A 22,566-nucleotide genomic window follows, 5' to 3' on the forward strand; every position below is an offset into this window, starting at 1 on the left:
GAGTTCGTATGAGCCCAAACAAAGTCTCGAAAGTTGCAGAAATGGGGATTGGACAGGTACAGTAACCAAAAACTGAGATATCTGAAAAATATGTCCATCAAAATTAGAAAATAATGCCACCATGAGAAAGTACATGAAAAATTATCCCATTTCAAAAAAAATTGCACCCAAAAAGGAGCAAAAATGAGCAAGATATGGCCTTCCAAGTTGGAATGCAAAATCGAAAAGCTCAACGAGAGGGGGCTGATTTTTTTTTTAAAAAATGATGATGTCAACAATCTGTGAGCCTAAATTTGATAGCCATATTGTCGTCGCCAAAATTTCGTGTCCCCTGCTGACTGGGCGTCCGTACGGTATAGACTGTTGACGTGGCGAGTGACTAGTTGTACAGACGAATATGTGTCCTGCTGATGTGGCAGTGTACGGTTGCTGATGTGGCTAACCGTACGACTGATGTGGCATACCCTATGTAGGTGATGTGGCTGATAGACGAGGTCCACGTGGCAGTTGCACCGAGGCTGATGGCGGAGGTGGGTCGGCCAGAGTGCAGGAAGCCGACGAGGCAGAGAGCTGAGCCAGTACAGAGGGCGGAGCCGATAGGCAGTGGGGAGAGAAGGCCTGAGACTGGGGACCGTACAGGAGGTGGGGTCACCTGCAACTAGCGGTACACTCCCTGCAGCAAGTACAAGGTGTGCTGATGTGGCGCCCGGGAGGAGATTGTGTGGCGGTATCCACGTGGTGGGCCGCATAGCAGGCGAGGTCTATCAACGAGTGGGGCCAGTGCTGGTGGGAGGAAGGTCATCCAGCGGGCGGTGGACAAAATTACCTCAGCGGGAAGACCAATGTTGACGACTGGAGCAGAACGCGGGCGGTAGAGGTTTCGATGGACAGAGCACGGGTACGCCGGGGTTGTAGCCGTCGGGGTCGCCAGAAAGTGTTGCAGCAGACTAGAGATGGAGTGGTGACATCGGGTACAGCTGGCGATAGGGGTCTGGATGTGCAAAGTACATAGTACGAAGTACGGGGGTGGGGGTTACGACCCCCCCCCCCCAAAAAAAAAATATATATATATATTTTAAAAAATAAAAAACTTTTCAATAAAAAAAAATTTCTGCGGATTGAGTTTTTTTGTTTTTTTTTGTAGAAAAATAATTATTTATTTATTTAATTAATTTTTAAATTTCGAAAATCCAACCGCCCAAATTGGGCAAAAAAATTCTCTAGGCCCGAAATTTGACTTTCACCCAATATAGGCAAATTTATAGTCAAAATTCATGGAAATGACCACCTGAACACAATGGCGAGGTCAGATCTGGTCTAGGATGCCTCCAAAAGATGCTACTCCTCAGATCTGCTTCTTGACGCCGTAATAATGCCTCTCAAAGATGGATCAATGATGCTCTAATGGCTCTGATACCATGTGAGATTTTGCCAAGATCAAGAGCTCAATGAAAAGTACAAAATAGAGAGACAAAATATAAGACAAGAATAAACTATATTCTCATCAATAGATAAATGATCAAAATAGTTGTTACATACAATGTAGATGAGCCTGCATGTATAGGCAAGGCTATATGGATATGTGAGCACACAAACATGACATGTGGCTCAATAAGAAACAAGGGTAGGTAGGAAATAGGTGTGGTAGGTAGAGAAACAATAAAATATTCCACATGAGGTGGATCACCCACCAAAGGTGGAATTATCACTCCACGATAAGTGGATAAGATAAAGTAGTAAGAAGATCACACCATAAAAGGTAGAAATTCTCCTACACACACTATCCCAATGTGGCACAAACACCCAAGTGTCTCATACCCAAACTACTATGAAATGCATTTCCTAAGTAAACTTAAGTAATGTGTAATAATATCCAACATGAATAATTAATTACACCAACACCTGGAAATCCAACACTTAGCATTCTTCTTGATGATCATATACCTCTTCTCGAGGATAAGATTGTTCTTCCTCCTAAGGAAAGAAATAATCTACTTCCCAAATAAGCACCTATTCTTTCTCCCAAAGAGAAGAGTATCCTTTCACCCAATAAAAGAGATAATCCTCTTCCTAAAGAAGAATCCATTCCTTCTCCAATGAATGAGTCTCCTCTTCCTCCCAAAGGTAGAAAAACTCTCCTTCCTAAAAAATAAACTATCCCTCCTAAGGTTAGACCTATCCCTCCTCATGATGGACCCAGTCTCCTTCCTACACCTCCCATTCCTCCTTTATATGGTGCGGTTCCTCCTCCTCCATCTTATAGAGAGAAACGACTAACCTCTCCTATTGTCCAACCTAAAAGACCTCAACCCACTCATCCTTCCATAAAAGAAGAGATGAAGCCTATACCTAATGAACCTAACCCTCCTCAACCTTTAGCCAAGACTACACGAAACTGTTGTGCGAGAGAATGCAGACAAAGACTTTGTACTAGAGATCATGAGGTTGCTTCCCATACCATTTCTTCTCCCAAAACACCAACTGTTGACATGATTCCATTTTCTCCTAAACAAGATATTAAACCTAATTCTCCAAGACGCAAAATGCTTAAGACAAATGATGGTTCAATTTCTATTCCTATTAGAGCTCCTATTCTTATTAATCTTGATGAAGAAATAGGTGAAAATGTTCTTGATGATGAAAATGTTGATCCTAATATTTTTGATGATGAATATGAATATGTTGACATTGACAATGACTTATCTGCAAAATTTTCCAAAGCATTGATCCTAGCTCCTAGTAATGAACAAAGTGACTTATCATTAGAGCATGGTCCTTGTTTGGAACTTGTGATAGCTCCATCTACTATGCTCAATGCGGCTCCTATTGCATGTTGTCCACCTTCCTGAAATAATGATTAGCAAGATTGAGGGGAGGACGACGTGCTCGATTAGCTTCATTAGCACTATAGACTCTCTCTCTCTCTCTCTCTCACTTGTTTGTGACATTCTTCTATTTGTTCTCCCCATTCTTCTATTTGTTGTCCCTAGTGTTGTCTACTTGAGGACGATGCAAAGCATTGAGATCTCTTTTGGTTTCTCCCATGTGTTCCCTTCTTCCATGGTGGTTTCCTCTCTTTGGGGGATGAGGATGATTTTATACATATACATGATATACATGAGTTATCATAAAAAGCATACCGACTTCAAAATTAGGTGAAACCACCTCGTGCTTTGTATTTTGTGTTCATTACCCTTTGATTTGTCCTTTCTTGGAGGCTAAATTGCTGCAATAACATGCTTATCTTCTTTGGGTGTATCCTACCTTAAAGAAATTGCTCCTGATAAGGCGTACACAATTGCTTTAACGTGGGGGCATACACTCCACTCATGATTCTCTCTTTTGATACTTAAAGTTGCTTAGTGAACTTTGTCGTTGCTTTGTAATTTTTGGTATTCTTTTCACGACTCATAGTAAGAGAACCTTACTAGTCGTAGTCATGGTTGTCTCTTTCTCTCTCATGATCTTCCCTTTTACCTTATCATTGACGTTGTAAGATCATAAAGTCCACTAGGGGTTTGGTGAATCTTGCCTCCTTGATGTGGTGAAAGTCTTTCAATCTGAATTCCTTGTACTTTACTTACAGTATTTGCGTAAGCTCATACTCTCGCTAAAGTAGGGGCTAAATTTAACATCCTAAAATTGCACTCCTTGCAATTTTTGACTGCATTTGGGTCTTTGCCTTCGTGTTTGCACCCCTTGGCCTAATCAAAGACCTAAATATGCTCATACAAGTCAAAACTTGCATTTTGCTCAACCCTGCACCTTAAAGCCACCCTGATCGTGCCCCAAAACAGGGCAAGACCAGGGTGTGACGCCTTGGGACCTATTTTGGGGTCCCACCCTTTGACTCATCTCAAATTAGAGTGAGAAAATCTCCCCTATATGGGCCCAATTTGGAAAATCAGTCAATTAAACTCACTGGCAAGTATATAAGAGTGATTTCCCCTCTCATTTGACAATAACACACAAGATCAAGAAAATTCAATCAAGCATTCGAGCATTCAAGAGATCAAGCATTCAAGCATTCAAGAACAATCAAGCATTTTCAGTCTTCCTTCAAGCTTTGGAGCAACAATAGAGACAAGATTTCAAGCATTGAAGAGGAGATCAACATTATACTTCATGAAACCCTAATTCCATGTGGAGGCAAGCAAAAATTCACAAGGAGGTATAAGCATTTCAATTTCATTCAATTCAACATCCCCTCAAAGATGAGGATTTCTACTTTCAGTCATTTCATTTACATTATTTTAACCACTTGGTTAATTCCAAAATTGGGGTTTGATCTGAAGACAAACCCCTATTCCTAACACATTTCCCTTTCTTTCTGTGTAGGAAACAATTGCGTAGCTGTACTTCTGGAATTAAGGTTTATTCGTAGAGACGAAAAAACCCCTTTCGACGCGTGGAAAGTTCAGAGGACCGATAGGAGGGTGCCCCTGTCTGAACACACAGTCCCTGGAACTTTTGTCTGATTTCGCAGAGTAGCTTCGAATCATCTCAAACTTCTTAGTTCCAGGTGCACGACTGAATCCCAAATATGTAGCTCACTATTTTCTCATACTTTGTCTTCATTTCGAGCACTTAATCCTAATTCAATTAATTAACTTACAAAAGAGGGTTAATTACATTCCGATCTACTCAGTATTCAATCCTTGCATCTTTTGGGATTAGATCTAGTAGATTCATCCCCCTCTTTTGAATCTAAAGTTTCTCCAAGTGAAAATTGAACCTTATTTAAGTTCCCACCTTTCTCCCAAGTGGCAAATTTGGCTAAGGTTACCAATTTTCTACTTTACACCATTCACTCTGACCACCATAAAATTTGTACAATTAAACTAATACTTATGCACAAATGACCCAATATTCTTTCAGTATGGGTAAAAAAATAGTCATTTTGAGGTGCCGTCCAATACATATTGTCTATTTACCTTGTTAAAAATTCACTTTGACCACCATAAAATTTGTACAATTGAACTAATACTTATGCACAAATAACCCAATAATCTTGCACTATGTATACCAATAAAGTTGCACAATTCCTCTGAGTAGTAACTTTTTTCTCAGCTACCCAACATGACCATTAGATATTTTTTTAATGGACTTCAATACATTTACATGTCATGACCATTAGATGCTTTTTTAATGGACTTCAATACATTTACATGTAGGGTTTTATGGCTGGCCAACCATAGCCAGCCATGTTATTTTACATCTTTACCTAGAAAGAAAGTGGGCCAAACTCCACATTTACTTAAATAATTGACTTCAAACTTAATAAAATCACATACACACACACACACACACACACACATATACACCAGGAGGTGTATTATACTCAAATAATGGATTGCTCGTCATAATTACAATTAGTTTTACTATTACTTAAATAAAAATAATAAAAATAACTTTATTCCAGAGTTCTCAAATTAAATATTTAAAATTTTCATAATATTACTCTTTATATAAATAGAAATCAATACAATATTTACTAGATTTTATTTCAAATTAATGTAAATAAATAATAAATAAATTTAAACAATTTGAAATAATTTAAATAACTTTAACTTGTTAATCAGTTATAATAAGAGTTCTCATATTAAATATTCAAAATTATAATTAAAAGTAAATTAACCATTATAAAACAACTTATGATTAAAATTGACATTCGTCATAATTACAATTAGTTGTACTATTACTTTTACTTTTAATTTTTAGTTTAATAAAAAAATTGCATGGTAAATTTGAAACGATCTAAATACTCTATGAAAAAAATGAATTATAAATGAAATTCACTAGTAGATCAAGAGACAGAGACCATTGACAAAGGCTTTCATATGTAGTATTATTAATGCATGGTTGAACTTAATTCATTAACTTATAACAAGAATTTTCAAATTGAATATTTAAAATTTTCATTATATTACTCTCTCCCTCTCTACATAGAAATGAATCAAATGTTTAGTTTATTTCAAAAAAATAATAAAATAATAATTTAAATTAATAAAATTAAATAATTTAAAATAATTAAAATTAAAGTAAAATAATATAAATTAAATTAAATTAAAATATGTGTAGTATTTAACAAGTTAAAATCAATTTAATATACAGTTTTATATGGCTATATTTTATAAACATTATTATAATTGATCTAATAAATATACATCTAATTTTTCTCACATCAATATTTATCTATTTTGTTATCAATTTTGTTAATTTGTTGTGTCAATACATTTTAGATTTTTCGGCATAGCTTTACATAGATTTTTTAAATAGTTTTAATTTTGAAACTAATTGAAATTAAATTAAAAAAAAGAGAAAAAGCATTACGCCGCTGTGCAGCGAATCTCCGACTGCAAATCTCCGATGCTGCTGCGAATGAAGTCGATCACCTTCTACATATACACATGCCAGTATAAAGCCGAAGTTAAGGAAGAAGACGGAGGATCGTTTATGGGAAAATAAGTCAGAAATCACTGTGTACAGAGAAAAAATGGTACGTCTAGGGCGTAAACTCTATAGAATCGCGACATACGTTTCTTTCAGCGTTTTTATCTCGATATAATGGCAATTTGTTGGAGATAAAGCAAAAAATCGTCCAGACGGATTTCATGATCAAATTACCATTTTCAGCTCCAAAAATCGTTTTGCAGATTGACGCATGTTTTTTTTGTGGCGATTATAGTAATTTGGAAATATCAAATGGCTGGTTTATTAGGGTTAGGATGTTAAATTCTGGGCACACTTTACTAATCTATCTTGTGACTTCTTCTTCTCTTCCCTTGAATGAGGAATTACTAAGAAATACTGATAATAAGCAGGTGCGTTGATTAAAGAGCCGTTAATAATGGCAGAACCCACAATCGAAGAAGATATCCAGCGTATTCAAATGACTCAAGTTTTAACTGGTCAGGACACAAATAATTTGAATAAGACTGCCGTAGCGGATGCTAAAAAGGAACATGAGCAGGACAAGAATGGAAATGTCATGGAACACCAGGGAGGGGAAAGGACAACCAGAACTAATCCGACTCCTCGCAGAAAGAAGCTGAAAGAGTCAAAATTCTTGTTGTCAAAGAAGGCAATTGATAAAGAAGTAAGCGAGGAAGATAAGGCTTGGCTTGCATCCCGCACAGAACCAGAGTTGGTAAGTAAATCTCCAACAGTGCTTGTTTGCCTAAGAAACTCAACCTTGAGATGCATTTTCATTAGTTGATTAAAGAGACGATGATGAAATGAACCTTTTAATTGTAGGACATGTTGATCAGCATTAAAAAGATGGCTATGGAGCGTGCTAAGACCATTCAAGACGAGCGTGCTAACGGCATTTTCAATTTCAAATTGCTTCGTACTATAGGTAACCTAGCTTCAATCTTGAAGATTAAGTTGGTCCCTAGATTATTTTGTTTACTAGTATGGTACACTATGTTTGTACTTTCTAATATTCTCTCCCTCCCTATTTCTTTGGAGGCATCAAGATTTCTTTAATAGGTGTACTCTTTCCTTGTATTTGTCATACTTATCACCTTTTTGTTGTGTTGATCAGGTAATTATGTCATAATTATAAATTATGTTATTGCATATATAACTGTTTCATGAAATACTTAAAGTCTACTTCTCTCACATGTTGAGATATGTTATTGAAAATAAAACACTCATGATAATATGGAGTTTTGTTTACGAACAAGGTTAATTTGATGAGAAATGGAAGATTAGTCTAGAATTTTATCGCATAGTAGCATAGATTAAAAAATTGCCGACTTTGAGTACTTGAGAAAATTTCATGAGCAAATCACTTGTGATTTTACTTGCTGACGATTTTTTACAATACATTCCATGGCCAGAAAAGCATCAAAGTACTTAATTTAGTAACAATTTCTTGTTCCACTTTTCACTTCTTCGTCATGTTAACAATCTAAGTGCATTTGGAATTGATTTTGTGTGATCTTGGACTGATTTGACAATTAGTAAGGTTTTTGGCAACATTTGTAAGGTATGCAACATTGTGACCTTACAATATCCCTGTTGTGTTTTTACTTTTCAGATCTTTGTTTTATTTTTCCCTCTCATTCTAGGATTTTTTTATTATTATTTTTTAAAATTTCCCTATTATTTAGCGTCTAGTTAGCTGCTAGGGTTTACATTTTATAATTATTAGTTTTTAAAATTTATGCCAAGGTTTCAAATTCAGTTCTTCTTTTGGAGACATGATGTTTGCAAATAGGGACTCTGTTTTGAAGCATGGAACACTAGAGGGAGAAACATGACAAGTAGGGTGTCATTGTTGTCGGATGAAGATTAGAGGAATCAGCTACTGCAAAGATCATCTTATACGTATCCCTGGAAGAGATGTTCCACTTTCTCATCAAGTAGAGTCCAATATTATATGAGAGATTATGGCTCTTCTTTCTCATTTGAGGTGGCAGCATAGACAGTAATAGATGCGGCCGAATGCGATTTAGCAGCCAATATGATGTGTTTTGAATCACGATGCTTTTTTCCACAATGATCTTGATGTTTGAGATATATGATCATGACTATTGAAACAATTTAACTTGACATAATTAGTGATAATTATGAGCTTATGCAATATGAAGTATGATGAAATTATAAGTGATCAATGATCAATAATGTGTAATTGTATATTGAACTTTTTTTTTGATCTATAAAATTATGAATGAATGAAATACTACTTAGTGTTTATCAGTTATCACTTATGAGTTCTCTACAATCAGCTAAATGATTTATCATGATATGGATAATTTAGTGTGGGTTTTATTGGGGCCTGTTGTGACCATTTCACACATCGCCCCATTAAAATGGGGACCCCCTCTTTTTGCTCGTTTTTGCTCGCCTTTTGCTTTGCTTTTTAGGGTTTTGGTAGTTTGTCAGTTGTCTGGATTAGGGTCAAGCCTTAGGGTTTCCCGTTTTGTCGTTTTCAGGCCAGAATCCAGTCAATCTTGAGAGTTTTTTGAGCTTCCTCGCGTAGGATGTAATTTTGAATAAAGTAAATTCGCCAGAGGCTAAGTGAGTTGGTCTATTTTCAATTGGAATTTTGAATGAATTTGTCTAAGTGTTGATGATGAAATTGTGAATTTTGTCCAATTGAGTGATTTTGACCAAATTTTGAAAATTTTGATATTTGATTCCGGGCATTGGAAAGGTCTTGTTTTTGCCTTGTGAAGTGATTAAAATCCTAAAATCATGATATTTTGGCCTATAGGAGCAAAATCGCTCCTGTCCCTCAGTGAAGGACCGGAGCTCGTTTCTCAAAATCTTACTGTCCTTGCAGGATCAAGACGAATTTCAGAGTGGAAGTAATAAAGGGAGGCATGTTCTTTCCGTTGAATATAATTTGAAGAATTTCGCAAAGACAAAAATGTGCCAGGAGTAAAAATCGCTCCTGTCCCTCAGTGAAGGACCGGAGCTCAAAATCAAACAGTGCCTTGTCCTTGCAGGATTTGAACAATTTGACGATTTGAAGAGGTCAAAGGAGATGCATTTCATCAGTTGAATATAATTTGGAAACGCGAACATGAGGAAAACATGACTTTGAAGCAAAATCGCTCCTGTCCCTCAGTCAGGGACCAGGGCGAAATTCAGTGTAGCTCCCGTCCCTCTCCCAGGGACCAGAGCGAAATTCCTCATAGGGCAAAATTCAGGCAAAAGCAAGCAAGTTTTGAGTTTGAAGGCAAGAAAGGAGGGTGAAATGAACCCGTTGAATACAAATTGAAGATTACAAGACATCAACAGGAGACTCAAATTGGCCTAGGCGCTCCTGTCCCTCAGTCAGGGACCAGAGCGATTTTTGCCTTAGGACAATTTCTTGCCAAGTTTGAACGAAATCCAGGCCAAAGATGAATGAAGTGGGGCACTACGAGTCTATTGAAGATAAATTTGGAAGTTGGCAAAGTGTAAATGAGCTTGCACATGAAAATTCGCTCCTGTCCCTCAGTCAGGGACCAGGGCGAAATGTTTGTTATTATGCCTTCATCCCAAGTTTTAGACCACTCCAAGTCAGGATACAAGGAGGCAAGGACATTTTGAAGCATCTTAACGAAGAACAAAGTTATGAAGATCGCCAAAGAAAAAGGATTTGCACTAAAATGCCTAAATTCGCTCCTGTCCCTCAGTCAGAGACCAGGGCGAAATATTCAAATGTGTCCAAATTTAGGGTGCCACTCACATTTTAAGTGTTCGTAAGGAAGTGAAGAGCATCATTTTGAGCCTTGAAGATAATTACAAGATAAGATGATGAAAGAATTGCACTATAACTTCAAATTCGCTCCTATCCCTCAGTCAGGGACCAGGGCGATATTCATTTTATTAGCCAATTCATTCAAAAATCACGCTAAGTCAAGGTTGTGCGAGGTTGCAAAGTGTCAAAGGTATCTTAAGAAGATGATTTGCGAGAAAATCAAACGTCAAAAGGTGATCAAATTGAACCAAGAAGCTATATCGCTCCTGTCCTTCAGGCAAGGACCAGGGCGATTTTTATTAAATCACTCATTATCCTTCAAGATCACGTCAAAGCCAAGGTACACAAGGTAGAAGATATCGTTTGGAAGGCGATCAACAAGAAACAAAGGTTACAAAACAACAAATTTAGGCTAAGATACAAGGTTCGCTCCTGTCCCTCACCAAGGGACCAGGGCGATAATCCTTCAAGCATCAAAATGCCTTGTTAAAGACAAGAGAAACAAGCATGGAACGAAAGGCTAACGTTGTTTCTTCCTCATGATGAAATTTGGTGATCGTAGAAACAAAGGTCAAGGAGAAAACATCAAGTTCGCTCCTGTCCCTCAGTCAGGGACCAGGGCGATATTAGTCACAAAAGGCACTCATCCACAAAGTCAAGTTAACCAAGTTTGAAATTCCCAGCAAACATGCCAGTTTCAACGTGAAGATGGAGGTTTTGAAAGTCAAAGGCAAAAGAATCAAGACTAAAAGGATAGTTCGCTCCTGTCCCTCAGTCAGGGACCAGGGCGATAATGGTTTGTGTCCTTACCTTTTCCAAATTTGGCGCTAACAAACATTTTTTTTGAATTTTATTAAATGCTAGGGAAATCGATAAATTTAAAAAATTCAACTAATAGCATTTAAAAAATAGCGCAAAGCATTTATTAATTAATTTTTGCCTTTTTAAAAAAATCGAATTAATAAACAAAGGCATTTAATTAATTAATTATTAATTTAATTAAAAATCAAATTTGAAGCGCTTGGATTTAAATTCTTACAAAGTCGGCCTTTGGTTTTATTTATAAATTGTTTTAAAATTGCCTTATTTAGCAAAGTCGGCCTTGAGGTAGTTGTAAGGGTAAGCGCCTATAAAGGGAAGGTGATAATTTCATTTTCAAATCATTATTTCACCTTCATTCATGTGCTATTTGGAGAAGGCAAAAGGTGTGCGAATTGTGTTCAAAGAAATGCGAATTTCTATCCAAAGGAAGTGCGAATTTAGCAAAGGAAGTAGTTCGAAGCATCATTGAAAGGGAGTGCGAACCTTGGTTAGAATTAAGGCGAACTTGCCAAAGACATTGAAGATCACATCAAAGACCCCAAGGGTGGCGAATTGATAAAGAGGACGTTCATTTGAAGAGAGATCACGTGGGAAAGCTTCAAATTAATTTTTGCCTAGGCGATTTTCTTCATTTTGCATTTTAGAGTTAAGCTCTCAAGTAAGGTATGGCAATGTGATCCCTTGTTTTAAATTTTGAATTTTTGATCGTCATAGTCTTAAAGTTTGAATTTTGAAATTTTGAATTCCAATGGCTCAATCGTTTTTAGGAAATGATAACTCAAGGACTTATCATGAAGTTTCCTAAAATTAATCTAATCTATGCTATACATTACAAAGTCTAGTTACTTATTATGAAATGTTGTGTAGGTATGGCGACCCCGAAGGCGGGAGCATCCACCAGTCGTCCAGCTCTCATGAAGGAAGATCAAAAGACCGAAGAAGTGGAGACCAAGATCGTGTCTAAATGGAGCAACATTGGAGATACCAACTTGGGCAACTTCAGCACGAAGAAGTTTCGAGAGGTCCCTTACATTGGCAAGCCATCACCTGTCGCCCGGAGGATAATTGAAAGTGGCATCATTAAGGCGGCCGACTTCCCTCCAGCAGTTCAGTGCCATGAGTTGATGATCGAGTGTGCTCGCCATTATGATCCTCAGTCCAGAACGATCGTGTCCAAGGAAGGAAACACTTTAGCTTATCTTTCCGAGGAAGCTATAAGTGAGGCTTTCCATCTTCCAGAGCACAGAGATATGGTCTACAAGAGCATAGAAGGAGCCAGGTCCATGTACGAAGATGATCCAGATGCTTGTCTAAACATCATCAACAAGAACTGGTTACTCAAGAGTCGTCCTCACCTAAGCAAGATCCCGAACTCACCACATAGGATCGATTTTCAGGAGGAGTATAGAGATTTGATTACAATGCTCAACCGAGTTACAGGAGCCCCTCAAGCCTTCTACTTTGAGAAGTGGATGTTCTACTTTATCCAGGTGATAGTTCAGGGAAAATGAACAATTCATTGGGCTAGGATGATTAGCCATTGCTTGGACGTACAGTTGAGGAGACTCAAGGCTACCAAGTCCTTCCACATGAGTTCATACGTCATATATGCCTTGATCAGGAGTTTTGAGTACGCAGGACTACCTCACAGAGAAGTGATTGGAAGAGGACCCGGCGAGGTCAGAGTTTGTGATTCCTATGTCCACTTGCATCATCCGCCAGGAAGCAACTACAAGTTAGTTAATGATACCTTCACGATGAACATCACAAGGACGTTGCAGGGTGGGATTCACAACAAATTATCTCAGGATGCACAGGAACTAGTAAAGAGGTACGGTGCTTGGTTTATCCAATTTCCGAAGTTTACTTATATTAGAGTTCATGGATGTCCTTCACCTCCATACATGTTTCCGAGATATCCGACAGACAGAATTGTGTTACTTGAAGTAACAAGACAGTTGGCAGCATATGCGAAGGCATTCAGACACAGACATGGGAATGGAGTTCCTGTACCTATCATATTGGGCAATTCAGTTGAGGTATGTCCTAATGCTTTAGCCATGGATGACGCAGAGAAGGAGTTAGCTTTGTATTCTTTTTCATCCTTTGCCTTGAGAGAAAGCTTTGATCCACATGGATATATAGAGGAGACAGTCGGTAGGAAGTTTAAGTATGAGTTTCAGATAGAAGATTTTATGATGAATCTCTTAGACGATCTTGAAGTGAAAAGAAAGATGCATTCTAGATTGCCTTTGGATTTCATCAGGAAATGCAAGATTTATAGAGTGGCCGACCAAGCACAGGACAGTGGCAGACATCTCCAGTCATCCTATGATCGAGAAAGCAAATCAATAAGGTTAGATTGGAATGAGCCTGAGGTCGTGGATCTAGATGCTTTGATGGCTCCAGTCTTGTCTTGTACTCGCAGATGGGTTGATGTGCAGCATCAGAAGTTGAGAGAGCAAGGCATAGCTATGACTTTCACTTTGGAAGAGAAACCAGCCGAAGGTGGAGCTAGTGTAAGCGAAGGCAATCCTAATCCTAGGAATACAAGTGAAGGTGACCTTCGATGTGCAAGTGAAGGCAATCTTCATCCAAGAGGTTCGAAGAGGAAAGAGGGACCTGAAAAGAGGGAATCTTCCAAGAAGAAGCAAGGGGCCAACCGAGATCGTTCATCCGGCACATCTTCTCGACCAGAGAAGAGGACACTTGAAGTGGAAGAGTCTATGGAGTCAATGGTACAGAATGATAGGCAGGAAGAAGGACAGGCACCGCAAGGGTCACCAGATGGATCTCTCCAAGATTATGAGCTACATGAAGATAGAGAAAATAATGAAGTAACATCTCCTCCCAGAGAAGAAGAAGCACTGCATAAGGAGATACAGGTTAAAGAGACAAGATCGGCCATCCCAGATTGGTTGAAGGAAAGATTAACCAAGGTGATCGTGATTGAGGAAGAAGATAATGTAATTGATTTGGAGAGCCTTGTTGGACGTTCTCAGGAAGTGACAGAAAAGAGAAAGGCTACCAAGATGTCCAAGATGATTAGAGATGAGACTGGATCCAGAAAATTACAGATAGCTACACCGGTAGTGGACAAATATGAAGGGGAGATCCTAGCAGAGGAATATGATATAGAGACATTTGAGCTAGGTCCATCCACAGCCGAACAGACGATGGACGATGCCACCGATTCATTTGAGGCCTTGAAAGACAAGCTTAGAGAAGAAATGGAGAAGAATAGAAAGCTTGAGAGAGAGGTCGGTGCATGGAGAACATATTTTAGCCATCTCAATGAACCTTTGGGACGTCAGGATCCAGCAAGATCACCCGTGCAGGCACTTCCCCTTCAATCGATTAATGAGGCAGAGAGATTCAGGAGTATGGTCCAGCGTATGAGTACTTGGATGGACAAATCTCATACAGTTGCCATAGAATTTGCAACAAGGATGATGAAGACTATTCATAGGGCTATCCAGATTCTTGAGATCATCCACAACTTGATGATAACAGTAGCCGCTTTTGCCCATACCAAAGATGTTATCATTCCTGTCTTGAAGGTAATCAGACAAACATCGAGGAAGGTCTTAGCGCAGGAAAAGATCATGGATGGAGGACCTCACAGTTTGCTTCAGTGGTCAACCTTACTCCAGATGAAGAGTGTTCTCTTTGAGGACATCAGTACTAGATGTAGCCATGTTGAGGAAGTGATCAACTCGATCCAGGACAGAGTATTTGAGGTACTTCGTACCATTCTTGGCAGGAGGATTGAAGTTGAGACAGATGTGGATTTGCAGGAATTGGAGGATAGAATCAAGGTCATCTTTTGCAAGGACGCTAATATCACAGATGAGCAACAGGACCAGATGTTTGCTACCATGCTCCTGATTGAAAAGACTAAGGAACATGAACCTGAATGGGACGTAGCTCTTCTTGAGGCATTTGATCAGGTCATCCATTTGGAAGAAAGAATGAAGAATCTTCCCGAGATTCCAATTGCTGAGATCGAAGGAATCGTATCAAGATTCATTGCATATGCTAAAAAGGAGCATTGGAAAGGGAATAAGATTCTAGATGAGAGGTTGTTATAGATGACATGGCACCTTAATTGTCATTGGTCTATGTCTCCTAGATTTTTGTGCCAAATTTAATATTTGGCTATGCATTTAATATTGTTCAGTAAAAAGGAGGCCATTTGTAACAAACCCTAATTAGGGTTTAGGTGTCATGATCTTGACCGTTGATCTGCTTTTTGATCTGGACCGTTCATTGTAATTGAGGATGCTATTTATACCCTCATTTCATTTCATTTTGAAATTTAGAAATTAGAGATTAGATATCAGAGAGTTTGATGTATTAGAGAGATTAGAGTTTAGAAGCAATTTACTTTTGTAGCAAGATTGAGTTTTGAAGAAAGAATTCAAACAATTGTTGTATATGATGGCTTTGAGATCAATGAAATATTGAAGTTATGGTGTTTTGTTGCAATTCTCTTGGTTATCTTCATGGTTGTTCATTTTTCTTGAATCATTCTCAATCAAGGTAGTGTGTTAATTTGAAGGACAAAGTGTTGGACTTGATCCTTGGTAGGATTCACTATCCAAACCACTAGCTTCTTGCTGATTGTAGGAACGCCTTGCGTGGTCAACTGGAGATACTTGAATCACTTAACCTTCAATCGTTGTTGTATCTTGGATATGTACCTTCGTGGTAGTGTCTTTGATCTTTGATGCATTGAAAAATCATTTGTTACCTTAGAAGATCGCATCAATTTCAATTGAGTTGTTATTTTATGGCAAAATTGAAGTTGGTAGAATCTTGCCAAGTCTTGTCCACATGAAGTCATTCTTAGGGTTAGGCTAGATTAGACCTCTTGCAAACCCTATCCTTTTGTTATTTTTTGAAAAAAGCTTGTTTAGTTTAGCAAAATCTTCGGCAACGTAAGGCCCCTTGAGGACACAGCAAATCACAACGACCATTGGTGCTTATCCACACGCAGAGACCCTACTTACAAGAACATTGGAGTCATCCTAACTGATCCTTTTTGCGAATCTTCAGCAGTTAGTGACTTTATTCAAGAGAGGATAAGATGCCTTTGGGTATTTTATTCTGTGTATGATGGTGTACAAAATACACGTCAACAGGGCCCCGCCTATGAAATTCTTTCATTACTTCTGTAACTAATACAAGATCATCCTATGCCACTCATATTAGAGCTGACATTTAAACGCCCCCTTACTATCCAAACACCCAACACCCAACATTATTCTTATTTATCCCTGGAAATCTTATTTACCTCTCTTTGATATTCCAAACACTCAACATTATTCTCGAATGATATTACTAAAAGATTATAAATCTCTTCTCTATTCAAATCCGAACATCCTGTTTTCAATATTCCATCACCTTGTTGTGGGGCTCTCCTCTCTATCCTTCACCTCTACCTTATTTTTAGAAGTCACAAGCTCCTTCTAGCTACCACCATCAGGCCCAGGAACCAAAACATCTTGCTTCTTAGGAGTATTATTTGCCTCTACCTTAGCATTTGTGACTAGGCTCTTCAGAGGAAAATCAAAAGAGCGGCCATCTAGTTGATGTTGGATGGTAGCATATCCTTCCTCCAAGTAGAACGCTTTGAGGGTTTTGGGTTTCCTACATAACTCAGTCATGTGACCAACCTGAAAATGGTTCTATACGCTTTGAGGGTTTTGGGTTTCCTACATAACTCAGTCATGTGACCAACCTGAAAATGGTTCTATTAGTGGAATGCTTTTTTTTTCATAAATAGGTATTTTCCAACTTTTAGGTCCATATTTAAGGAAGACCCTGAGACAAGTCCATTTCTACTATTATCCTAGCTATCACAGTAAGCATACACCTTTGAGTTTCATGCGATGAAGCCATAAATTCACCTAAGGACTCACCAATATTTTTCAAAGTGGATGGAAGCCAAAAGTGAAGAAAAAGATTTGATAGTCTTAATGCATTAAATCCAGGAAACAAAGGCTTCAGATACGGAGAGGCTTCATACCAGGATTAGCGACCTTTCTGTAAAATCTTATTTCTGTTATTTAACTAGTTACATGCTATCACAAAAAAACCTTGCAATTGGAGCTTCTGAAAAGGTTTCCATGTTTGTGAAGCCCATTTATTTAAATTTGGGAAGCTGGGCCAAAGAGAGCAGAATCTGCCTATAAGTGTCATTTCTATGTAATGCTCCATCTCCTCTATCACCTCTTCATGTAACTCAAGGATTAACATTTCTGCTACCTTTACTCTTATGAACGCTTCTTTTTCTTCTTATCACTGGAATGCAAATGTAAAGTGCTATTTTTTCTTGATGCTAGCTTATTTTTCCCTACCACTTCCGCATATGTGCAGCCATGCCCATATTTAAGACGTAGCATATCTTTTGGCTTAAATTCTTTCGTTGTTTTAATGCCTATCTCATGTTTGAGGGGTGTCCCTGGCACCACTTGCCTTCCAAAAACACACCCTCTTGCTCTGAGTGCTGATCTTCACTATCACCAACATGACTAACAGCCTCTTTGGCCTGAGTTCCTGCTGCTCCATTCTGTCCCTCCTTATTTTGTACACCCAGAGACAGGTGTGGTGGCCCTTTTGCTATCACTATTGAAATAGGGTTTGATTCCTTCTTCTCCATCATTCCCTTATGACTATGTTAATGGGTACTGCTGGGAAAGCCTGGGTCCTGGCACAGGTACATTTCGGATATGGGTACAGCCCTGGGTATGGCTTGGGTACTTCCTGGGTGCACGGGTTCGCTCAGTGAACCCAAGCATTTAGGTAGTACCAAGGTCCATACCCAAGCATAATTCCATACCTTAAAATCTCAATTTCACTCTTCATCATTTTGGGTATGCCATTTCCTTTGTCCATCCAATCCCAGCTTTATCATAACTTTGTGACAGCATTTTATGTTGGCATATGCCAGCAAGCAAGCAATCAAATATCGTTTCAGTTGCATTTGTGATTTGTACCTGTGATCACTGGTTTGGTAAACTTTATATCAGCATTAATGAGATTGATTTCATTTGATTTACATTATGCAATTGAACCAGCTTCTGCACTTGACACAGCTAGTGGGAGTGGCAATCCAATTGGTTGTGGTTCAAATGAAATTGAACCAAATGTTGATATTGACCTTGATGCTTCTGATGAAGAAAAATATAAATATTAGATATTGATTGTAGTTTGAATTTTCATTATGTAATGACATTTTGAGGTCGGTATTTTCATTTTTGCAAATTATGCATATGAGGTATATATATATTCCCGTATCCACACCCAAGCAAATTTATTTTGCCATACCATTGTACCCATATCTCGTACTCATACCTGTTCCTATACCAGAACTGACAACTTAGCGTTATGATTTACTATGATATATTATGCATGTTTTTAAAGATCATTTTGTTAATATATGTTTTGTTTTTTATGTTTGGAAAATTTGCTGAGTTTTGGTGAGATTTCGTTGAGTTGCAGAGATAAGTCGAATTTGGGTCTGCTGAGTTTTGCATGGTCATGAATTTATAAACTAAGGATAGTAGTAAGTACAACAAGATACCTATGTACAGCTGAAATTCATTCCTCTGAAGATTCTACATGTTCTGATCCATTTTTCTTATGTCCATGTTCACAAATATTAAAATTTTGGCTTATGGGCCTTTTATTAGAATTCGTCAGCTCTTAATATTGCAGTAAAAGTAGATTTATGACTTCTGTTACAGCATAAAGATTCCTTAAATTAAAAATTCGAGATTCCTTCAATTAAAATTTGAAGTTGGTTTGTCTATATGGTTGACTGTAGCACTGTAATTCAGTTCATCCATCTGTGCAGTGTAGTTATTCATCACAATTACACCCTATCTTTCTTTATTTCATGATATTTTAGAGTGAAACTTAGATATGAACCTGTGGTTGTGATTGAAAATCTTATGAACTATTTCACATAAACGACAACACTAGTTTTGATTTAGAATATTTATTTATTGAGATGAACCCAGGGTTTCTTCACCTTGAAATTGAACCCTCCATGATTTCCTACTTTTGCAAGCCATTTCACTGTTCAAAGCAACAGGCCTGATTAGGGGTTTGCTATGGTTTATGTTTGATCCATAAAAAATTAGATGGTCACTAAGGAAGGTCAAGTATCCTAACATTAGTTCAAATTTGTGGCCACATACTGAAGATATAGATATCAAGCACCATATCCTCCAAGGCTTCTCCTGCCACTCTATACTTGAAACTTCTCTGTGCAAGCTGACAGTAAACTAGTCTCTGATTGGATGGAAATGATGCTGTGGGAATCTTCAATATGAATATCATATGCAGTCCTATTTGAGATGGAATTCTGCATGATTGTAGAATGGTCTTCATTCTAGAGTCAACAATCTAGATCGTATGTTTAAAGATGCCTTTCCAGGGTTGGCTGCTCTGTTAATTTGATAGAGGTTGGCTAGTTCATGATGTAATTTCCCAAATATTCCAATGAATTATATTCTTTATCCAGCTTAGTATACAATTGAAAGAAATCTTATTCAACTAAGGTAAAAGGATTTATAGATTATGCCCAAATGTTTATGAAATAAATGCTTTATTGCTATAGCACTAGGATAACATCTGTAAAAAGATAAATCTATTAATCTAATTTCCTAAGACCATCCACATGCAGAAAATTCCATTATAAGCTAAATCCTCGTCTTTTAGTGTTCTTCATCTCCAAAGGATGACAAAATACAATCTCAATTCTTCTTAGTCAAATTTTCTTGGCCTACATGGGAGTTGAATGCTAGGTTGCTTGTAGAATGTGTGATATTTACTGTTGGGCTGTTGGCTGCTTGACATGACTTTCTTTGAGGTACACTGCCTATGTTTTGGTTATGAGGAGAACATAAATAAGTATACACTGTCTATTTAAGATATCTCTATCAACAGTTACTATTTGTTATCACGAAATAGTGTGGGTGGGGGAATGGAAGGATGTATTTAATCTAAATGAATACAATTCTAGATGATTCAATATAGTTAAAAACAATTTAATACAAAACAATGCTATGAATGGGAGGTCCTTATGAAAAGGAACTGCCAATAGAGCAAGGCACTAGTGTACGCCAGAGTTAGGAGAAGAACAAATAAGCTAACAATCAACATTCTAGTCAATCACCATGCAAGTGTGTATACTGAATTTGATGTCCTCAGAAGAATGGCTTGAGCAAAGAGAGCCCAATAAAACAATCTCAGGAGGAGGCATGGTACCCAACTTCTATGTTTTTCCTGGTATCCATGATCATCAATCCTCTAGAGAGTAATGCACATTTGCCTTTAGAGTTTGGACTTTGAATTGGGAGGGTAGGTAGCACTAACGCCCCATACATATTGTGTGGGGACAAGAAGTTAAAGTGCCCTGGTGGCTGCTTGAGAAGTATGAATTCCCAAACAGCTCTAGACACTCCCATTGCCTAAAATCGGCTGAAGAAATCAATATGCAATTCTTTGTATTCCAAGAAGTCAAATCTTGGGTTCCATGTTTTAAAGGATTGGTTTCCAACTCAAGCGACCCTCCTTTACATTTATATGCAATATATTCTTCATATCACGTATTAGTTGGGTGACTTGCTCCTCCATATTCACCTCTTTGGAGAGATTGAAGGCAATAGGTGACTATTATTGTGTATAATATTGCAGTTTGACTCAACTAGTAACTACTAAGAACATGCCATTAGATAGACCAACAAGATGCTAAGGCATTGTGACTGAAGATGCTGAATATGGTCAAGATGTATGATGGTGCCATTGATAGTGTGCAATAAATGCTCATAACAGAAAGTAGTTGTGGATTTGAGAGGTTGTTAGTGGGAGGGGATTGTGGAGATTTACATAAAGCAAGTTAACTGGGTGCTTCTCACCTATCATGTTCGTGTTAAAACTATTAGGGATGACTTTGACAAAGTTGTGCATTAGTAAGAGAACCAAGAGATTCCAACAGAAAAGCCCATAGATTTATTAAGAAAAGAACTCGTGCCATCAGTGCCCTAGGTCACCTTATAAAGCTTCACCTGTAAGATTTTTTGTGGAGACTTGCATTCTTTGGAAAACAGATTGCAGCTTTGACCTCCACCAAAGACAACAAACATTCAGGTTGCTTTACTTCTAAAAGAGGACATCATAGAGTTGCAACTTTTGTCTCTTTGTAGTCTTATATGAATTATCCATTGTTCAATTTAATTATCTTTGTTATCATTTTAAGGGCATGATTAGATGTTTATGAATCTGAAACTAAGGAGGCAGCTGTTATTTATTAAAAGAGATATTTTCCTTTTACAAACTTTGATCTGTTATAACATGCTCAATTATGCTCCAAGGTATGCACTATTGCCACTCAAACGAACTTGTTTGACATTTACTTTCTTATGTAAAGATCAAGGAGCTGTTAAAATAGATAGCATCGGTTGGATAAACCAAATGTCTAATTGAGCTTACAGTCTTAGACATTTGTCTTGTATTTATCCGTATATCTATCCTTATTATTCTGATCACATATAGATATATATTTATGTAATCATTTATGTATTGAATGGTAATAATTATTCATAATATTAATTATGTTAATTCATTAATTGACATTACCAATTCGTTGCAAGTAATAGCATGTAATTATCGGGTTTGTTGACCGATTAGTTTGCTAAGAAACCGACGATATATATTCGTGAGTTATGCACTGGTTATATTGCCGACGTGACTCCACATAGGAGTCACGACTCCTTGAGGAAGCATGTCGGTTCCACAAGGAGTCGTGACTCCTTTGTGGATCACCATCGGATATAAATCCAAATGCTGTCGTTGGATTTAAAGGGAACGAAATAATACAAATAAACAGATAGAAGACCAATATTCTGTTACAGGTGAAAAGAAAGGCTGTCGTGGGAGTGACTGTCACTTTTGTGTGAAATACTTCATTCCATACGTTGTAATCTGCAGTTAAAGTACAAGCAAAAACAGTTAATATTGTGGCAACAATATTCAGCAATATTTATCATTGCACATACAGCAGTCAACATATTTGTTCATCATTATTATATTATAATTTTAAAATTACCTATATAGATAAATCTTATCAGCTTTAACAGGAGCTTGGTTAATTACAAGTCATGAATGAGAAATTGTAAAGATCAAGGAACTTGCTTAATTACTAGTCATGAATGAGAAATTATAAAGAAATTATAACCTTTCAAGTGTGGCCCAAGAGTATGGACAGAAAATATGAGAATGTTTAGTTGTACATTTAGATGCATGCAAGTAAAACAAAGACATTTTTCCAAAATGTGAAATCAGTGGTCTTGGTTGTTTACTTTCTAAAAAAGTACAAGGATCTAGATTATTGAACTTGGAAAATGGATGCAGTCCAACTTTCTGGAACTTCATCTTCTTGGTGGGGGCCCACTAAAGAATTACCCAAACCTAGCTGTTGGAGTAAATATGGATTTATTCTATTTACTCATGCGTAAGTTTACTTAGGCATC

General features: G+C 37.6%; 1 protein-coding gene across 1 annotated transcript in view; it reads left to right on the forward strand.

Moving 5' to 3' along the window:
• The first annotated feature begins 6,288 nt into the window (after nucleotides 1-6,288).
• The window catches only part of LOC131064019 (uncharacterized), a 46,433-nt gene continuing 30,155 nt past the window's right edge, over nucleotides 6,289-22,566 (forward strand). Inside the window, exons 1-3 of the mRNA XM_057998044.2 lie at nucleotides 6,289-6,499; nucleotides 6,825-7,150; nucleotides 7,258-7,360. Of these exons, the coding sequence (XP_057854027.1) occupies nucleotides 6,851-7,150; nucleotides 7,258-7,360 (403 nt within the window). The 5' untranslated portion in view covers nucleotides 6,289-6,499; nucleotides 6,825-6,850. The remainder of the gene's footprint in view (nucleotides 6,500-6,824; nucleotides 7,151-7,257; nucleotides 7,361-22,566) is intronic.

Source organism: Cryptomeria japonica, chromosome 11 (assembly GCF_030272615.1).
Source record: "Cryptomeria japonica chromosome 11, Sugi_1.0, whole genome shotgun sequence".
Classification (NCBI taxonomy): Eukaryota; Viridiplantae; Streptophyta; class Pinopsida; order Cupressales; family Cupressaceae; genus Cryptomeria; species Cryptomeria japonica.